Genomic DNA, 19,326 nt, shown 5'->3' on the forward strand with positions numbered 1-19,326 from the left:
TATTGAATTACTGAAATAACTTTTTGAGGATATTCTAATTTATTGAGAAGCACTTGTATATACAGCAGTCTGTGTACACTGTGAGCAGCCATGTCGGTTAGTGACTGCCATCACGCAGAGCGCCCTGCACAGCCACATGCCCGAGAGGAGCGGGACGGGAGGCAAGCGGGGAGGTGAAGGAGGCTGCTGCCGGCTTCCCCATATTAAGAATACCTCTATGTCTGTGTGCGCATGTATAGTGTATGTCAGTGTATATGACTGGATATAGTTGTCTGTTTATATATTTTTGTGAATTTGTCTTCAAATATGGATGTGTACGTATGCCTGTATGTGTATGCATCTGTATATGTGCATGTCTGTGTGTGCATTGGGCCCACTGAGACATTTTTTGTAAGAGACCCATAAAAATCTGTTTCTGGTCCTGCTAATAGGAGATCACAGTAATCTGTCTCCCACCAGTGACACAGACACGGCTGCTTCCTGCTCAGCTGCTGAAGTCTGCCCGGAACGATTGTACGCGACATCATGTTCTCAGGGGAAGCGTGTAACGGTTACACCGGTCCCCCGTTCAGAAAGTCACAAGGTGCCGAGCACTGCAGCACGGTCAGTCGTCCCCGCCTGCATCATGTCATTGTTGCTGCTGGGACTCCGCTCTGTAGCGGCCACCGGGCTCCGCTGTCCTCCGGTGCGGGGGAAGAAGCGCTGGTTGTGGCCATATCTCCGATATCTGAAGAGGAAGGCGGCGCTGGAGGGTCCAACTAAACCGGTGCCAAGGTGAGAAACCGCCGGAACTGCGACCCTGCCCGTCCTGTGATCTCCTGTCAGTCACTGATCTGCTCCTCTCCTGTGATCTCCTGTCAGTCACTGATCTGTTCCCGCCCTGTGATCTTCTGTCAGTCACTGATCTGCTACTCTCCTGTGATCTCCTGTCACTGATCTGCCCTCGTCCTGTGATCTCCTGTCACTGATCTGCCCTCGTCCTGTGATCTCCTGTCAGTCACTGATCTGTCCCCGTCCTGTGATCTCCTGTCAGTCACTGATCTCTCGTCCTGTGATCTCCTGTCAGTCACTGATCTGCCCCGTCCTGTGATCTCCTGTCAGTCACTGATCTGCCCCGTCCTGTGATCTCCTGTCAGTCACTGATCTGCCCCGTCCTGTGATCTCCTGTCAGTCACTGATCTGCCCCGTCCTGTGATCTCCTGTCAGTCACTGATCTGCCCCGTCCTGTGATCTCCTGTCAGTCACTGATCTGCCCCGTCCTGTGATCTCCTGTCAGTCACTGATCTGCCCCGTCCTGTGATCTCCTGTCAGTCACTGATCTGCCCCGTCCTGTGATCTCCTGTCAGTCACTGATCTGCCCCGTCCTGTGATCTCCTGTCAGTCACTGATCTTTCATCCTGTGATCTCCTGTCAGTCACTGATCTGCCCCGTCCTGTGATCTCCTGTCAGTCACTGATCTTTCATCCTGTGATCTCCTGTCAGTCACTGATCTGCCCCGTCCTGTGATCTCCTGTCAGTCACTGATCTGTACCTCTCCTGTGATCTCCTGTCAGTCACTGATCGTGATTGATGCAGGAGGTTATATATAGTCTATAGCCAATAGGTGCAGCATGTTCATCCGTTGGGAGATGCTATTCATATATATCTCATGGTGGTTTTAATTCATATTGTTGATCACTAAGAGGTTAAGTCAGGTATTTATACTAAAGGGGTTTTCCAAAATTGCAAGTTATTTGCCATCCTTAATATAGGGAATAAGTTTTCGATAGCTGGAGATTCCCAGTGATCTCGAGAAGTTGGTTCCAGAACTCGAAAAACCCTGTCTTTAAAGGGAATCTGTCACCAGGTTTGTGCTCCCCCATCTGGGAGCAGCATAATATAGAGACGGAGACGCTGACTCCAGTGATGTGTCACTTACTGAGCTGTTTGCTGTCATTTTGATAAAATCAATGTTTTCTCTGCTGCAGATCTATCAATTATACAGAGCTCATGAATATGCTGGACTACCTGCCGCAGGATAAGTAGTCCTCTAATGATAAAATCACGTTTTATTCAGCAGTAGATTATCAAAACTACGCTAAGCAGCCCAGTAAGTGACACATTGTCGGAATTGAGGTCTCTGCCCGTACGTTATGCTGCTCTCAGATTAGGTGGCAAAAACCTGGTGACAGATTCCCTTTAATAAAGCGGTGATGTGTATTCCCGACCTTTTATTCAGCTTTCTTCCACAATTCATAGACTATTTATACAATTTTCCCACAGGCTACTAGGCCTAATATTAGATTCCTGTTTCTTCACATGGATGTTAGCAGCAATAGATTAACTCAGACCCTGTTCAGTTTAAAAAAGTATTTCTTGAGCATGCTCTATTCTAGGCCAAAGGTCATGGTTAGGGCAGGGGGAGGAGGTGAGCTGTGACACCACCTATTGTGGAGGATGGCTCCTGTGTGATCGGCTGTGTTTAAAGGTGTCACCTGTCATTGTAATCCTGCCTGTGGGGACAATGTACAGAACAAGAAATATGAGTCTAGTATAAAGTCTAGTGGCCAATGTGAAATTTGCAAGATTTTATTTTTTAAAAAGTATAGATAGGGATATGGAAAATTGGAAGGGAAAAATACCCTTTTCTTCTTTATAGAAAAATACACTTAAAGAGGTTTTCCTCTGCTAATGTGACCCCCTTTCTTTTATCCTAACTTTTCCTAACTAACACTTTTCCAATATACTTTTGCTATCTATGGTGCTCCTGTAAGCTTATCTCTTACTGGTTCATAAATATCTATATTGATATAGCTTTGATCCTTCCAGCTGCAGATCGGAATCGGACCAACTGAGCAGCGCACGTCACTGAGAGGAGAGAGAAGTGTGATCTGGGCATGCGTGTCCAGACTGCTGTCACTCACAGACAGGCAGCCCCGCCCCCAATAGTGACGTGCCCTGCTCAGTTGGTCTGATTCCGGTCTGCAGCCGGAAGGATCAAAGCTAAAACTTCAATAAAGGTATTTTTGAGCCTGTTGCATATAAGGTTACTGGAGCAGAGTAGATAGCAAAAGTATATTGGAAAAGAGTTAGTTAGGAAGAGTTAGCATAAAAGAAAGGGGATCACATTAGTAATGGAAAACCCCTTTAACATGAAAACCTGATTTAAACAGTGGGTTATTTGCTCATGGAATATTCCCTTTAAGATGTTGTTTTACAGAAGACAATGGCTGGCCAAATGAGTGTCTCCACTACAGTGATAAATCTCCCGTTATTTTGTCATCCTCTGCAGGTTGCAACAGCCAAACTTTGATTACCACGCGGAGATTGTTGCATTCTCCAAGCGTCTGCATGAGACCTTTTCCATTCAGCTATTAAAGACTGCATTTGTGTCGCCTTCCTACCTGCTACAGGAGGAGAGCAGACGGAGGGACCTGGGCCTGGACCGTGAAACTGCTGCTTTAAATCTACAAGACAACGAGGCTCTTGCAGAAGTGGGTTCAGAGTTTACTGCGTCCTATCTGACCAGCACTTTACAGCAGGCCTTTCCCAATCTGCCTAGAGCCGGCCTGGAGGCCGTGGTTGACTATCTCACTAGCCAGGAGGTTATGTGTCATGTGGCCCAAAATCTGTGTGTAGAAGATCTGGCGTTGAGCTCGGAGTGCCCCTTGTCCCCTGACACCTTACAGAAAACCTTCTCAGCAGTGATTGGAGCCCTGTTAGAAAGTTCTGGTCCTGACACAACAGGCCGCTTCCTGCAGGTAAGTGTATTGTCCTTTGTAATGTTCAGTATTTGGATTTCTGAATATATTATAACAAAGTCTCTTTTTTTTGTTGCCATCTTCTAGGATTTCTTACTTAGTCAGATGATTGGAAAAGATTTGTTTGATCTCTGGTCTGTAACGGACCCCATGTCATTACTTGTTGAGCAATTGTCCCAAAGAAATATTCCTCTGCCTGAGCCCAGGATCACAAGACAGTCTGGAGCCACTACCGTACTACCTGTATACTTTGTGGGACTTTATTGGTAAGTACATTAGGCTCGATTCGTCAAAGCTTTTACTCCAGAATTATAGCTTTAAAAGCTTTCAAAAATCTCAAAATTTGGACGCAAAACGAAGCTGTGCTAAAATTTAGCAACTTTTCGTGGATTCACCCCATTTCGTCCAGCTCCAATAAAGTGAGAAGTGGGACCCCCACTCATCTAACTCATGACAAGCTGTGGCAATCCTTACGCCGTGAATCTTACTCCAGTCGCTGGCTGGCATAAGATTAATGACGAGGCGCTCATGGAGGGGCACACCACATGTCAGACACTCCTGATTAATTAAAAGATGTGTGCCACTTAATGAGTCAAGAGCGTCTGACTCCAGAACACCCCCCTGTCTACGCCTAATCCCGCCCTCATACTCCCATGTCTGCCTCTGATCCTGCCATCATACTCCCCTGTCTGCTTCTGATCCCGCCCTCATACTCCCCTGTCTGCTTCTGATCCCGCCCTCATACTCCCCTGTCTGCTTCTGATCCCGCCCTCATACTCCCATGTCTGCCTCTGATCCTGCCATCATACTCCCCTGTCTGCTTCTGATCCCGCCCTCATACTCCCATGTCTGCTTCTGATCCCGCCCTCATACTCCCCTGTCTGCTTCTGATCCCGCCCTCATACTCCCCTGTCTGCTTCTGATCCCGCCCTCATACTCCCGTCTGCCTCTGATCCTGCCATCCTACTCCCCTGTCTGCCTCTGATGCTGCCATCATACTCCTCTGTCTGCCTCTGATCCTGCCATCATACTCCTCTGTCTGCCTCTGATCCTGCCATCATACTCCCCTGTCTGCCTCTGATCCTGCCATCATACTCCTCTGTCTGCCTCTGATCCTGCCATCATACTCCTCTGTCTGCCTCTGATCCTGCCATCATACTCCCCTGTCTGCCTCTGATCCTGCCATCATACTCCTCTGTCTGCCTCTGATCCTGCCATCATACTCCTCTGTCTGACTCTGATCCTGCCATCATACTCCTCTGTCTGCCTCTGATCCTGCCATCATACTCCCCTGTCTGCCTCTGATCCTGCCATCATACTCCCCTGTCTGCCTCTGATCCTGCCATCATACTCCCCTGTCTGCCTCTGATCCTGCCCTCATACTCCCCTGTCTGCCTCTGATCCTGCCATCATACTCCTCTGTCTGCCTCTGATCCCGCCCTCATACTCCTCTGTCTGCCTCTGATCCTGCCATCATACTCCTCTGTCTGCCTCTGATCCTGCCATCATACTCCTCTGTCTGCCTCTGATCCTGCCATCATACTCCCCTGTCTGCCTCTGATCCCGCCCTCATACTCCTGTCTGCCTCTGATCCCGCCCTCATACTCCTCTGTCTGCCTCTGATCCCGCCCTCATACTCTTCTGTCTGACTCTGATCCTGCCCTCATATGCCCCTGTCTGCCTCTGATCCCGCCCTCATACTCCTCTGTCTGCCTCTGATCCTGCCCTCATATGCCCCTGTCTGCCTCTGATCCTGCCCTCATACTCTTCTGTCTGCCTCTGATCCTGCTCTCATACTCTTCTGTCTGTTGCTAAAATACATTTATAAGACATTTTTATTTGACTACTTGTAATCTTGCTTCAGTAAACCCTCGAAAATGGTTTCCAGTCCCAAAATGTGAGTAAGAATATTTGAAATCCCGTGTACTCATTTATGTAGCAGTTGGATGGTGCCAGATCTAAGCTGCGCTGGAAAAAAGCCCCATAAAGCAGAGCTTGTTCTTGAATACATTATGTGTATGACAGTTGACATTTCTTGTTTCCAACAGTGATAAGAAGCTGATTTCTGAGGGTCCGGGGGAGACGGTCATTGCTGCAGAGGAGGAGGCGGCCCGCGTGGCCCTGAGAAAGATGTTTGGATTTGCAGAAAACAGGCGTCCTTGGAATTATTCCCCTTACAAACGTGACATCCGTGATAAGCAGGCCGCACTTACATCATAAGTCCCCGGTGTACACACACACTATGTGGATGGACTTTACACATGACTATTATATGAGCGATAAAAGGAGCAAACAATTCCAGAAATATGTCGTCCTTCCCCAAATATGCAGACAGTGGGACCCTGCACCATTGGGACTACACTGACCTCTCCTGCAGGAGTTTCACTCGGGTTTAGTATTCATAATATCAGGAAAAAAAAAAGCGAATAAACCATTAATTATATCTGCCTCTTATTATAATATAATATACATTGAAGATTAATTTCAGTTCTATGATCAGAATTAATCTGACCTATTAGAAAGCTAGTTTTTGTTATATTTTGCCTGCTGCAGGTATGTTTGTATGTAACACTACTACAGGGTGGTTATTCAGATGTGGTTGGAAAAGGCCAGACAGAATTTAAAAGTAATTTCTCGAGTATTTAAATGGAGATGATGAGGGTATGCTGCTGTTAGAGATCCAGCATAGACGTTAAATTGCAACAGAAACAAAGGATTGGGCATATTTAAACACAGTATGTCTTATCACTCCCCCAACAATCTGCAATCAGTGCAAAGTTAGGGGTGCTTCACACACCGCGAGATCGCTGCTGAGATCGCTGCTGAGTCACGGTTTTTGTGACGCAGCAGTGACCTCATTAGCGATCTCGCTGTGTGTGACACTGAGCAGCGATCTGGCCCCTGCTGTGAGATCGCTGCTCGTTACACACAGCCCTGGTTCATTTTTTTTTTGTTGCTCTCCCGCTGATAAGCACACATCGCTGTGTGTGACAGCGAGAGAGCGACGAAATGAAGCGAGCAAAGAGCAGGAGCCGGCATCTGGCAGCTGCGGTAAGCTGTAACCAGGGTAAACATCGGGTAACCAAGGTGGTTACCCGATATTTACCTTCGTTACTAGCGTCCGCCGCTCTCACGCTGCCAGTGCCGGCTCCTGCTCTCTGCACATGTAGCTGCAGTACACATCGGGTTAATTAACCCAATGTGTACTGTAGCTAGGAGAGCAGGGAGCCAGCGCTAAGCTGTGTGCGTGGCTCCCTGCTTTCTGCACATGTAGCGACGTTATGATCGCTGCTGTGTCGCTGTGTTTGACAGCTAAGCAGCGATCATAACAGCGACTTACAAGGTCGCTGTTACGTCACAGAAAATGGTGACGTAACAGCGACGTCGTTGTCGCTATGTGTGAACCCAGCCTTAGGAGGCCATTGGATCAATGGATGTTCCAGCTGAGATTGAGGGAAAGAGAACATCTTACACTATGATACAAGGATCCCTTCACAATAATGTCCCCTGTGGTCATATGGTGTCTGTAGTGAATCCTGACAGTAAGTGCAGGTGTAGATGGCTGTATTTTGGGTCCGAATGCGATCCGACAAAAGATCAGATTGCACTTGGACCAAGGTTGGTCTATGGGGCTGCTCACATGTCACATTTTTTCGTCTGCTGGAGTCTCTTTGAGGGTAAAAAAAAATCAAGTGTTTGATCTGATATTCGGATTGCAGTCAGCCATGCAAGTCATTGAGTACGTGGAAATCATCGGAATGCGCTCAGACATCCACGGACTCACAGAATGAGAAGAGACAGAAATGTTGTTCTCCATCTTCTCACTAGGTGCTCAGATGAGAGAATCTGATCACACTATGCTGACACTTTGATAAAACACTGATCAGTTTGATGAAATTGTAATTTCAAAAAGATGTCGTATGCTTCACAATTGATATATAAATGCAGCCAAGCAATAGTGTAACACTGTGGTAACAATTAAAATATAACCGTTAATGATTAAAAATATCAAACCACACAACAAATACGGTTGTAGAGAACAACCAAACGGATTGGAGCAGATGTAAAGCTCCTAGTATCACCATGGAAGGACAAACTTCACACGGGGGGGGGGGGGGAAGAACCTCCCACCACGGTGATAGAAAAGCAGACAACACTAGACAAGTTGTCAAATACATAAAACTGAGTTATATACAAAAGATAGTATAGTCATATAGACAAAACTCATAAAATATATAAAGAAAACTTTAGTTGTCCAATATATAGAGGGGGGGGCCAATTCATAACAGCCTCACAGTACCCCTCAATTGGCAACCATCTGACCTGATATGCTCTTAGACCTCCCAGCGCGTTTCATAATATGCTTATTCCTCAGGGGACTATGGTCAAAAGAGAGCTTCAGTAAAGCAGACCTCTAGCATGTTGTGTCTGGGCCTTGGCATACAGCCTGTCAAGGCCCAGACACAACATGCTGGAGATCTGCTTTACTGAAGCTCTCTTTTGACCATAGTCCCCTGAGGAATAAGCATATTATGAAACGCGTTGGGAGGTCTAAGAGCATATCAGGTCAGATGGTTGCCAATTGAGGGGTACTGTGAGGCTGTTATGAATTGCCCCCCCCCTCTATATATTGGACAACTAAAGTTTTCTTTATATATTTTATGAGCTTTGTCTATATGACTATACTATCTTTTGTATATAACTCAGTTTTATGTATTTGACAACTTGTCTAGTGTCTGCTTTTCTATCACCGTGGTGGGAGGTTCTCCCCCCCGTGTGAAGTTTGTCCTTCCATGGTGATACTAGGAGCTTTACATCTGCTCCAATCCGTTTGGTTGTTCTCTACAACCGTATTTGTTGTGTGGTTTGATATTTTTAATCATTAACCATTAAAGGTTATATTTTAATTGTTACCACAGTGTTACACTATTGCTTGGCTGCATTTATATATGAAATTGTAATTTGCATAATCTGTTCAATTCTCTCAGATGAGAGAAACTAAAGCCCGCTTTACACGCTTCAATATATCTCACAATCAGTCGTTGGGGTCAAGTTGTAAGTGACGCACATCCGGCATCCTTTGTGAGGTATCTGCGTGTGACACCTACGTGCGATCAGGATTGAACGCAAAACCGTTGATCGCAAACACATCGTATCTTTGTCTAGAATTGAGCGTTTTGTTGCACGAACCTAGTCAATTGTAACGTGTGACATCCCTCATACGATTTTGGTGTCTGATGCTATGTGCGCAGGTGTGCGCTCTGCACCGCAGCTTAAAAAAGGTCCGCTTCAGAGCGCAGCTGAAAATCTGCGTTCTGAAGCGCCTCAGAATGTCTGTCATTCACTAATCTGTCAGTCGGTCACTATCTCTGTCCCTCACTCTCTGTCCATGTCAGTCTATCCCCCTCTCTCATATACTCACCGATCCCCGGCGCTGCACGGCATTCACACTGCTCCGGCGGCTTTTACTGTTTTGAAAAAGCCGGCCGCCCATTAAAAAATCTCGTATTCCCTGCTATCTCCGCCCACCGGCGCCTATGATTGGTTACAGTGAGACACGCCCCCACGCTGAGTGACAGGTGTTACACTGCACCCAATCACAGCAGCCGGTGGGCGTGTCTATACTGTGTAGTGAAATAAATAATTAAATAATTTAAAAAAACGGCGTGCGGTCCCCCCAATTTTAAAACCAGCCAGATAAAGCCATACGGCTGAAGGCTGGTATTCTCAGGATGGGGAGCTCCATGTTATGGGGAGCCCCCCAGCCTAACAATATCAGCCAGCAGCCGCCCAGAATTGCCGCATACATTAGATGCGACAGTTCTGGGACTGTACCCGGCTCTTCCCGATTTGCCCTGGTGCGTTGGCAAATCGGGGTAATAAGGAGTTATTGGCAGCCCATAGCTGCCAATAAGTCCTAGATTAATCATGTCAGGCGTCTATGAGACACCCTCCATGATTAATCTGTAAATTACAGTAAATAAACACACACACCCGAAAAATCCTTTATTAGAAATAAAAAACACAAACATATACCCTGGTTAACCACTTTAATCAGCCCAAAAAAGCCCTCCTTGTCCGGCGGAATCCAGGATGCTCCAGCGTCGCTTCCAGCGCAGCTGCATGGAGGTGACCGGAGCTGCAGAATACACCGCCGCTCCTGTCACCTCCACGCAGCTAATGAAGGCAATAGCGCGATCAGCTGAGCTGTCACTGAGGTTACCCGCTGTCACTGGATCCAGCGGTGGCCGCGGGTAACCTCAGTGACTGCTCAGCTGATCGCGTTACTCACCTCAGTTGCTGCGTGGAGGTGAGAGGAGCGACGGTGAGTAGCGCGATCAGCTGAGCAGTCACTGAGGTTACCCGTGGCCACCGCTGGATCCAGTGACAGCGGGTAACCTCAGTGACAGCTCAGCCGATCGCGCGGCTGTCTTCATTAGCTGCGTGGAGGTGACAGGAGCGGATGTGTCTTCTGCTGCTCCGGTCACCTCCATGCAGCTGCGCTGCAAGCGACGCTGGAGCATCCTGGATTACGCCGGACATGGAGGGCTTTTTTGGGCTGATTAAAGTGGTTAACCAGGGTATATGTTTGTGTTTTTTATTTCTAATAAAGGATTTTCTTCATCGTTCCTTATGGGAGACCCAGACCATGGGTGTATAGCTTCTGCCTCCGGAGGACACACAAAGTACTACACTAAAAGTGTAGCTCCTCCCTCCGAGCATATACACTCCCCGGATGACAAATCCAACCAGTTCAATGCTTTGTGTGCAGGAGGCACACACACACATATGCATCCTCTGATTTTTGATTTTTGATTTCAAAGATTTGGAAGAAAAGCGGGTCCAATCTGGACTCCCGGCATGTCCCTTCTCACCCCACTGTGTCGGCGGTGCTGTTAAGGTTGATTTTACAAGGCTGGAGCCTTCACATGCCGCGCTCCTTCACCTGAGGCTCTGGCTTGAAGTGGGAGCCATCACGGTTCTCACTGCTTTGCAGGAGACCGGTCTCCATCCGCAGCCCTGTTCAGGATCCTGTCGGACGGAGCGCTCACCTCCCAGGGACCTGGCATCTGCGTCTCACAAGCTAAGTACTGAGACGTTATTACCACAGACAGTGGTCTTTCCAGGGGTCCCTTGTACTTTATATTTTGGGGAGAGTGTGTTTTATGACCGTGTTAACATTTCCGGCCGGTTCCCCAGTTTTCACTGGAGAACCGCGCCGATGGTGCCTGCACGCTGGCCGCATGTTTAAATCTAGGCCCCGGCTTCGCCTGAGGCCTACTTTCGGTTTCACTCCCCCTGCATGTCAGTCATGCAGAGGGACAGTGTGGCTCCGCCCAGCAGCTGTTCAGCACAGGGGAGGACACTCCTCACTGAGGAAAGATTCCCTCCCCTGTATACCTCATTTGTCCTCCGGATCCAGCTCTGAGTAGGCCCCGCCCCCTCTCCTCGCTCCGGCGCCATTTTCTCGGCGTTCTCAATGTCTGCATAACACATTGTGACAAATGGGGGCCTTGGGCTGGGGGATCTGGAGGGCACAGAGATGTCCCTATGTTAAACGGTCTGGCAAGCCACAACCTCCGGTTGTGCAGCTGCTTATATACTCTGTTTATATACCCTGCTGGGGGCCATTCTGGACGAGGAGATGCAAGGAGCCCCCACTTCTGCAGCATGTCTCACATCAGAGCAAGGCTGCAAGGCTGTTCTTATTATGCACTGCATGTAGATCTGTCTGTACCGAGCACATAACCACATTGTGATGCTTGCTCTAACATAGCAGCCTGGAAGCTCATCAGTGGTCCCTCCAGCTGCACCGGCTCCGGTCGCTGATCCCCCGGTTTGGGCAGAATCCCTCTCTCCAGGGGACAGCTGTCCCGGACACTGCTGAGCATGCATCAGCCCCCTTCTCAGGGCGCTTCTGCTGCTACGGCTCGCTCAGCAAAGCTCACAGAGGATTCTTCATCTGGTCTCAGTCCCCGTCCTCCTAAAATGGAGTCGCAGGGTCCCCTTTCCTTCCTCGTCCCGCAGCTCTGATTCACGAGCCGACTCGTAGGACGAGGAGGATGCCTTTACTAGGGGCTCGGACGGATCTGTCCGAAGGTGACGCAGATGCTAATGATTTGATTGCGTCCATTATATTTGTACTGGACCTCAATCCGCCTGTATCAGGGGTGCATTCCCCTCTGGCAGAAAGGCATCAGTATACCTTAAGAGAACAAGGAGTGTGTTCCTTAACCACTCCAGTTTTCAGGCCACTGTGACCAAGCCCAGAGCCTGTCCTGACAGACGCTTCCCAAAGCGTGGTTCTGATGACTGTTTCCCCCTTCCACCAGTGGTGGTCAAGGAGTGGGCTCATTCACCAAGGGTGGACCCTCCGGTGTCTAGACTTTCAGCCCGGACAGTTGTATCAGTGGCTGACGGCACCTCTCTAAGGATCCCACTGTCCGCCAGGTTGTCCTTCTGGCCAAATCTATATATGAGGCGGCGGGGGCCTCGTGCTCCCCATCTTTTGCAGCAGTGCGGGCTCTCAAAGCCATCTCTGCTTCTCTGGAGGAAATGCATTCCCTCACCAGGGACTTTGTGCCCGAAATGGTTGCCTTAACTTCCAGGCTTTAGTCTTTTCATCCTATGCCATGTCTGCCATGCTGGAGACTGTCACCGCACTGCAGTGGCCTCGGCTACTTCCCTCGCTATCCGCAGGCTCCTGTGGCTTCGAGAGTGGAAGGCAGATGCTTCTTAAGAAGTTCCTTGCTGGGCTCCCTTTTGCTGGGACCAGTCTATTCGGTGAACATCTGGATGAAATTATTAAGGACGTTTTTTGGCAGGAAGAGTACTTCCATGCCACAAACCCAGGAAACCTGTCCAGGGCAGGAACCAGTCGAGGTTTCGTTCCTTTCGTTCCTCTAACTGGTCGTCCTCTAAGCCCTCGGCCTCGCCCACTAACTCAGCCAAGGTCCGTAATCCAACTGGCGCATGAAGCCGCGTCCTCAGAAGTCCGCAGGAGCTGCTGCCACCAAGGCAGCCTCCTCTTGATTATCTGGCCGCGCCAGTAACGTCCTTGGTCGGTGGCAGGCTCTCCCTCTTGGGCGACGTGTGGTTTCAACACGTCTTCGATCAGTGGGTGTGGGTTACCATCTCCCACGGCTACAGAATAGAATTCTATCCAGCCCGCCAAACAGATTTTTTACTCCCCCCTGCCCCAAGGCCGCCGCCTTCTCACAGGCCGTGGCATTCTTGCAGGCCAATGGAGTAATTGTACCAGTTCCCGACTGGGAACGGTTCAGAGATTTCTACTCAAATCTCTTCCTAGTCCCCGAAAAGGACGGTGCTTTCCGACCTGGATCTCAAGCTTCTCAACAAGCATGTCAGGTGCGGCATTTTTGCATGGAATCTCTGCGATCAGTCAATGACCCAAGGAGATTTCTTAGCAGCCATCGACATCAGAGATGTCTTTCTGCTTGTGCCAATCGCAGTTTCACACCAGCGTTGGCTACGTTTTTTAATCGGAGAGGAACTTTTCCAATTCGTGGCTCTCCCCTTCGGGTTAGCCACGGCCCCTCGTGTACTCACAAGGTCATGGCAGCAGTGGTTGCGGTTCTGCACCTCCAGGGGTTGGTAGTGATTCCTTACCTGGACGACCTTCTAGTCAAGGCTTCATCCAGTGCAGACTGTCAGCGGAGTGTCTCGCTCACTCTCAGCGGCGTGTCTCGCTCACTCTCGCCACGCTTGCAAGTCCACTCTGACCCCGACCTAGGACCTTACGTACCTAGGGATGCAATTCGAGACTCTGCTGGCACTTGTGAAGCTGCCCTTAGTCAAACAGCCCCTTCATCTGGCGGTTCGCTCTCTGCTGAGGCTCCGCCGTCATTCCATCAGGCACCTCATGCAGGTGCTGGGTCAGATGGTGGCGTCAATGGAAGCGGTTCCCTTTGCCAGTTCCATCTGCGTCCCCTGCAGCTGGACATTCTCCGCTGTTGGGACAAGCGGACCTCTTCCTTGCACAGGCTGGTGGCTCTGTCGCCACAGACCAGGAGCTCTCTTTAGTGGTGGCTTCGGCCCCTCTCTCTGTCCCAGGGACGCTCCTTTCTGTCCCCGTCCTTGGTGATTCTCACCACGGATGCCAGTCTATCCGGCTGGGGAGCAGTGTTTCTCCACCACCGAGCAAAGGGCACTTGGACTCCGTCCGAATCGGCCCTCTCGATCAAGGTGCTGGAAATCAGGGCTGTACTCCTAGCTCTCGTAGTTTTTCACCACCTGTTGGCGGGCAGGCACATTCGTGTCCAGTCAGACAACGCGACAGCAGTTGCCTACCTCAATCACCAAGGCGGGACTCGCAGCCGCCTAGCAATGTCGGAAGTTCAACGTATCCTTCAGTGGACGGAGGACTCCAAGTCCACCATATCTGCAGTCCACATCCCAGGCTTAGAAAACTGGGAGGCAGACAGCGGCGAGTGGGCCCTGCATCCGGCAGTGTTCCGGTCAATCTGCCGCAAGTGGGGCACTCCGGAAGTGGATCTAATGGCATCCCGGCACAACAACAAGGTCCCGGTTTACGTGGCTCGCTCCCACGATCCTCAGGCCTTGGCAGCGGACGCGCTGGTTCAAGATTGGTCCCAGTTCCGTCTGGCCTACGTGTTTCCCCCTCTAGCTCTCTTGCCCAGAGTCCTGCGCAAGATCAGAATGGAGGGCCGTCGGGTCATAATCATTGCTCCAGACTGGCCCAGGCGAGCTTGGTTCCCAGACCTGCTCCGTCTGTCCGTAGAGGTGCCGTGGCATCTCCCGGACCGCCCAGACCCTCACAGGGTCCATTTTCCGCCAGAATTCTGCGGCTCTCAGAGTGACGGCGTGGCTCTTGAGCCCTGGATCCTTACGGCTTCAGGCATTCCTTCCGAGGTCATCTTCACTATGACTCAGGCTCGGAAGTCTTCCTCGGCCAGGATTTACCACAGGACTTGGAGAATTTTCCTGTCCTGGTGTCGTTCTTCCGGCCATGCTCCTTGGCCGTTTTCCTTGCCGACCATCCTGTCCTTTCTACAGTCCGGTCTGCAGCTAGGACTGTCCCTCAATTCCCTCAAGGGACAGGTCTCGGCTCTGTCAGCGTTGTTCCAGCGGCGTTTCGCCCGGCTGACCCTAGATGCGCACCTTTATACAGGGGGCGCATCTCACATCATTCCGCCTTACCGGCGGCCTCTGGATCCCTGAGACCTTAATCTGGTCCTCACGGCCTTACAGAAACACCCCTTTGAGCCTCTTAGGGAGGTTTCGTTGTTTCGTCTTTCACAGAAAGTGGTCTTTCTGGTGGCCATAATTTCTCTCAGGAGACTCTCTGATTTGACTGTGCTCTCTTCGGAGTCACCCTTTTTGGTCTTTCACCAAGACAAGGTGGTTCTCCGTCCGACTCCGGGCCTTCTCCCTAAGGTGGTGTCTCCTTTCCACCTTAACCAGGACATTTCATTGTCTTCCCTTTGTTCGGCCCCTGTGCATCGCTTTGTGAAAGCGTTGCATGCTTTAGATTTGGTGCGGACGCTCCGGATCTATGTGTCACGCACCGCTGTTCTTAGGCGGTGCACCCCTTTTTTTGTGCTGACCACAGGTCAGCGCAAGGGTCTCTCGGCTTCTAAACCGACCCTAGCTCGTTGGATTAGGTCGGCCATATCCGATGCCTACCAATGTTCTCAGGTGCCTCCCCCGCCGGGGATTAAGGCGCACTCGACCAGAGCTGTCGGTGCCTCTTGGGCTACGGCTCAGCAGGTCTGTCAGGCTGCCACTTGGTCTAGTCTGCACAACCTTTCGAAGCACTACCAGGTGCATGCTCATGCTTCGGCAGATGCGAGCTTGGGCAGACGTATCCTTCGGACGGCTGTCGCCCATTTGTGAAGTTAGGTTTTGCCTACTTCTCAGTTTCTGTTTATTTCCCACCCATGGACTGCTTTGAGACGTCCCATGGTCTGGGTCTCCCATAAGGAACGATGAAGAAAAGAGAATTTTGTTTACTTACCGTAAATTCTTTTTCTTATAGTTCCGACATGGGAGACCCAGCACCCTCCCTGTTGCCTGTTGGCAACTTTCTTGTTCCGTGTGTTTTCACCGGCTGTTGTTGTAGACAGAGGTTCCGGTTATTCCGGGTTTTACTCTATCTCTACTTATGGGTGGATGTCCTCCTTCAGCTTTTGCACTAAACTGGTTGGATTTGTCATCCGGGGAGTGTATATGCTCGGAGGGAGGAGCTACACTTTTAGTGTAGTACTTTGTGTGTCCTCCGGAGGCAGAAGCTATACACCCATGGTCTGGGTCTCCCATGTCGGAACTATAAGAAAAAGAATTTACGGTAAGTAAACAAAATTCTCTTTTTTTCGGGTGTGTGTGTGTGTTTATTTACTGTAATTTACAGATTAATCATGGAGGGTGTCTCATAGACGCCTGACATGATTAATCTAGGACTTATTGGCAGCTATGGGCTGCCAATAACTCCTTATTACCCCGATTTGCCAACGCACCAGGGCAAATCGGGAAGAGCCGGGTACAGTCCCAGAACTGTCGCATCTAATGTATGAGGCAATTCTGGGCGGCTGTTGGCTGAAATTGTTAGGCTGGGGGACTCCCCATAACGTGGAGCTCCCCATCCTGAGAATACCAGCCTTCAGCCATATGGCTTTATCTGGCTGGTTTTAAAATTGGGGGGGACCGCACGCCGTTTTTTTTAATTATTTAATTATTTATTTCACTACACAGTATAGACACGTCCACCGGCTTCTGTGATTGGGTGCAGTGTGACACCTGTCACTCAGCGTGGGGGCGTGTCTCACTGTAACCAATCATAGGCGCCGGTGGGCGGGGAAAGCAGGGAATACGAGATTGTTTAATGGGCGGCCGGCTTTTTCAAAACAGTAAAAGCTGCCGAAGCAGTGTGAATGCCGTGCAGCACCGGGGATCGGTGAGTATATGAGAGAGGGCTGCTAAACTCAGGAGTTTAGCGGTCACCGGTGAGTCTTCACTGGTGACCGCTAATCAGGACGCGACACAGACAGAGCCGCAGCATGACAATGAAGTCGGGTGAGGTTCACCCGAGTTCATTCTGACAATGCGGCTCTTTCTGTGTCTGCTGTCATCTGCCATTCAGCTCTGCTACATGGCTGTCTGTGGCTGCTGTCAGCGGCCATGTAGCAGAGCTGAATGGCAGATGACATAGTAAAAACGCATCCCTACACATTACACATGCTTGGCAAGTCAATAAATAAAAAAAAAAAAAAAAAAAGTGCCCAATGCATACGTCACAAAAGACATGATCTAAAGGATCGCACATAAAATTGATCAATTTAACATAGATTACTAACGCACGTGTGACAGCAAATGAACGACCTACGTGCAATCTCATAAGATCCCGTATGCAACCTGGGCGTGTCACATCGCAAATGCGATTGTACAACTAATTGCAACGTGTAAAGCTGGCTTAAGGCTAGGTGCCCACGGGGGAAAGTGTCCTGCGGTTATATTCGCAGGAGCTCCCAGAAAACCGCAGCACAACTTTGTCTGTTTCAATGCTACGGTTTATTTGCGGAATGTCCTGCGGATATGCTGCGGTCATTCTGCATTGAGGATACAGTACCATTGCTTTGGCACTGCATCCTCAAAGCAGAACATGTGCTGCATTGATCGGGGGAGTTCATACTTACCTCCATCACGCAGCATTTCTCTTCGGCGTCTGTCAGCGTCTCTACACTGTGCAGGAGAAGGTGGGCGGGCCTGAACTAGCTCTGGCTGTCACATGACCGGAGCTCGTGCAGGCCCCGGCCACCTCCTCCTTCCTGCTCATGGATCCACCGCGCTCCAGCCTCCTGTGCACCGAGGGAAAATGACCGGGTGTCTGCTATCAATGCAGGTAAGAATGGGACCATCCGCAGGTAAATCCGCAGGAATAATTGACATGCAGTTACGTGCGGCTGCGGGATATCCGCAACATATTCCGCAGTCGCACATTCCGCAACGTGGACACACACACTCCTCATGTCCCATTGGATAACATAGGGAGTGTCTGTACATGCTAAAACCTGCGGATTTATCTGGAAAATCCAGATAAAGCCGCAGGTTTTCCGCGGCAAAATCCGCTCCGCAGAAGCAAGCTCCCGTGGGCACAGGGCCTAAGGCCATCTATGTGCACAAGCCCTAATGTCGCATTTAAACATTTGTCTCTCCCGGTTCAAGCACGTACTGTAATGAACTAAGTATCCGCTTGTTTCCTGACCCTAAACTTCACCTCCTGATATACAGTTATGGCTGAAAGTGTTGACACCCTTGAAATTGTTCCAGAAAATGAAGTTTTTCTCTCAGAAAATCATTGGAAGTGCACATATTTTGTTATACACCTTTATTTCACACACAACCCCAAAAATGGGCCTGACGTAGTTGTTGACATTTCCAAAATTGTTGGTAAACAACTTTGTTTCAAGCATATGATCCTCATTGAAACTCACCTGTGGCAAGTAACAGTTGCGGGCAAAATGAAAATCACACCTGAAACTAGCTAAAAAGGGGAGAAGTTAACTCAGTCTTTGCATTGTGTGTCTGTGTGTCCCACACTAAGCATAGAGAACAGAAAAAGAAGAGAACTGTCTGCTGACTTGAGAACCAAAATTGTTGAAAAATATCAAACATATCAAGACCTAGTAAAACAACATGTATCGTTAAAATAAGGCCTAGCTTTGATGGAGACTAAACTTGTTTGAGTGAGTTCTGAGGGACTGAGCTGGGGTTGGTTTTGTTGGGCTTTATGCTGGCTTCTATTCAACTCTGAAGTCCTGTTTGCTATCTGCCATGGGTCTTGGACCTTCTATCTTGTGTCTGCCTTCAATTTGGTTCGGCTTCCAAGGCTATCAGACGTCCGTGTTACTCCTGAGAGTCATCTGCCTTTTGCTTGCGGAGAAGTAGTTATCTGAAACGCTTAAAGCTAATAAAACAACACGTCCCATCTGGATTTTCTTCGGCAGCATAGCATTAACCCCTTCTTTCCGTGAAGTTTGATTGACTATGTGTAAGCCATCATGAAATCTGAAGGTTACCAAAGGATTTTGGATGGCAATGTAGTGCCCAGTGTCAGAAAGCTGGATTTGCGTCCTAGTTCATAGGTTTTCCAGCAGAACAATGACTCCAAATATACTTCAAGAAGCCTCCAGAAATGGATGAGAACAAATCTCTGGAGAGTCCTGATGTGGCAGCAATGCGTTCATATCTAAATCCCCTTGAACACCAGTGGAGAGATCTTAAAATTGCTTTTAGGAGAAGGCGCCTTCAAATATGAGAGACCTGGAGCAGTTTGCAAAAGAAGATTCCAAAATTCCAGCTAAAGGTGTAAGAAGTGATTGATTACATATAATTATTCCAAAGGGTGTGCAACCAAATATTAAGTTGAGGGTGCCAACAATTTTGTTTAGCCCATTTTCAGAGTTTTGTGTGAAATTCTGTACAATTAGCCTATTTTCCTCCCTTTTTTTTGTGTTGTTCCAATACACACAAAGGAAATAAATATGTAATAATTTTCTGGAAGAAATATTTCATTTTCTAGAACAATTTTAAGGGTGCCAACCCTTTT

General features: G+C 49.1%; 1 protein-coding gene across 1 annotated transcript; it reads left to right on the plus strand.

Moving 5' to 3' along the window:
* Positions 1-523: 523 nt before the first annotated feature.
* Positions 524-6,183, plus strand: MRPL44 (mitochondrial ribosomal protein L44). Its single transcript, XM_075338684.1, has 4 exons — positions 524-774; positions 3,272-3,740; positions 3,828-4,006; positions 5,789-6,183. The coding sequence occupies exons 1-4, from the start codon at positions 626-628 to the stop codon at positions 5,958-5,960; spliced, it is 969 nt and encodes a 322-aa protein (XP_075194799.1). The 5' UTR covers positions 524-625; the 3' UTR covers positions 5,961-6,183.
* Positions 6,184-19,326: the final 13,143 nt, after the last annotated feature.

The sequence above is a fragment of the Anomaloglossus baeobatrachus genome, chromosome 3 (genome assembly GCF_048569485.1).
Source record: "Anomaloglossus baeobatrachus isolate aAnoBae1 chromosome 3, aAnoBae1.hap1, whole genome shotgun sequence".
NCBI lineage: Eukaryota > Metazoa > Chordata > Amphibia > Anura > Aromobatidae > Anomaloglossus > Anomaloglossus baeobatrachus.

What these genes read in the sequence shown, in the direction of transcription:
- MRPL44 (XM_075338684.1), top strand. Translation starts at nt 626, where the DNA reads ATGTCATTGTTGCTGCTGGGACTCCGCTCTGTAGCGGCCACCGGGCTC. An exon ending in CAACAGGCCGCTTCCTGCAG is followed by an intron (nt 3,741 to 3,827) that starts GTAAGTGTATTG and finishes GCCATCTTCTAG; the next exon opens with GATTTCTTACTTAGTCAGAT. An exon ending in TACTTTGTGGGACTTTATTG is followed by an intron (nt 4,007 to 5,788) that starts GTAAGTACATTA and finishes TGTTTCCAACAG; the next exon opens with TGATAAGAAGCTGATTTCTG.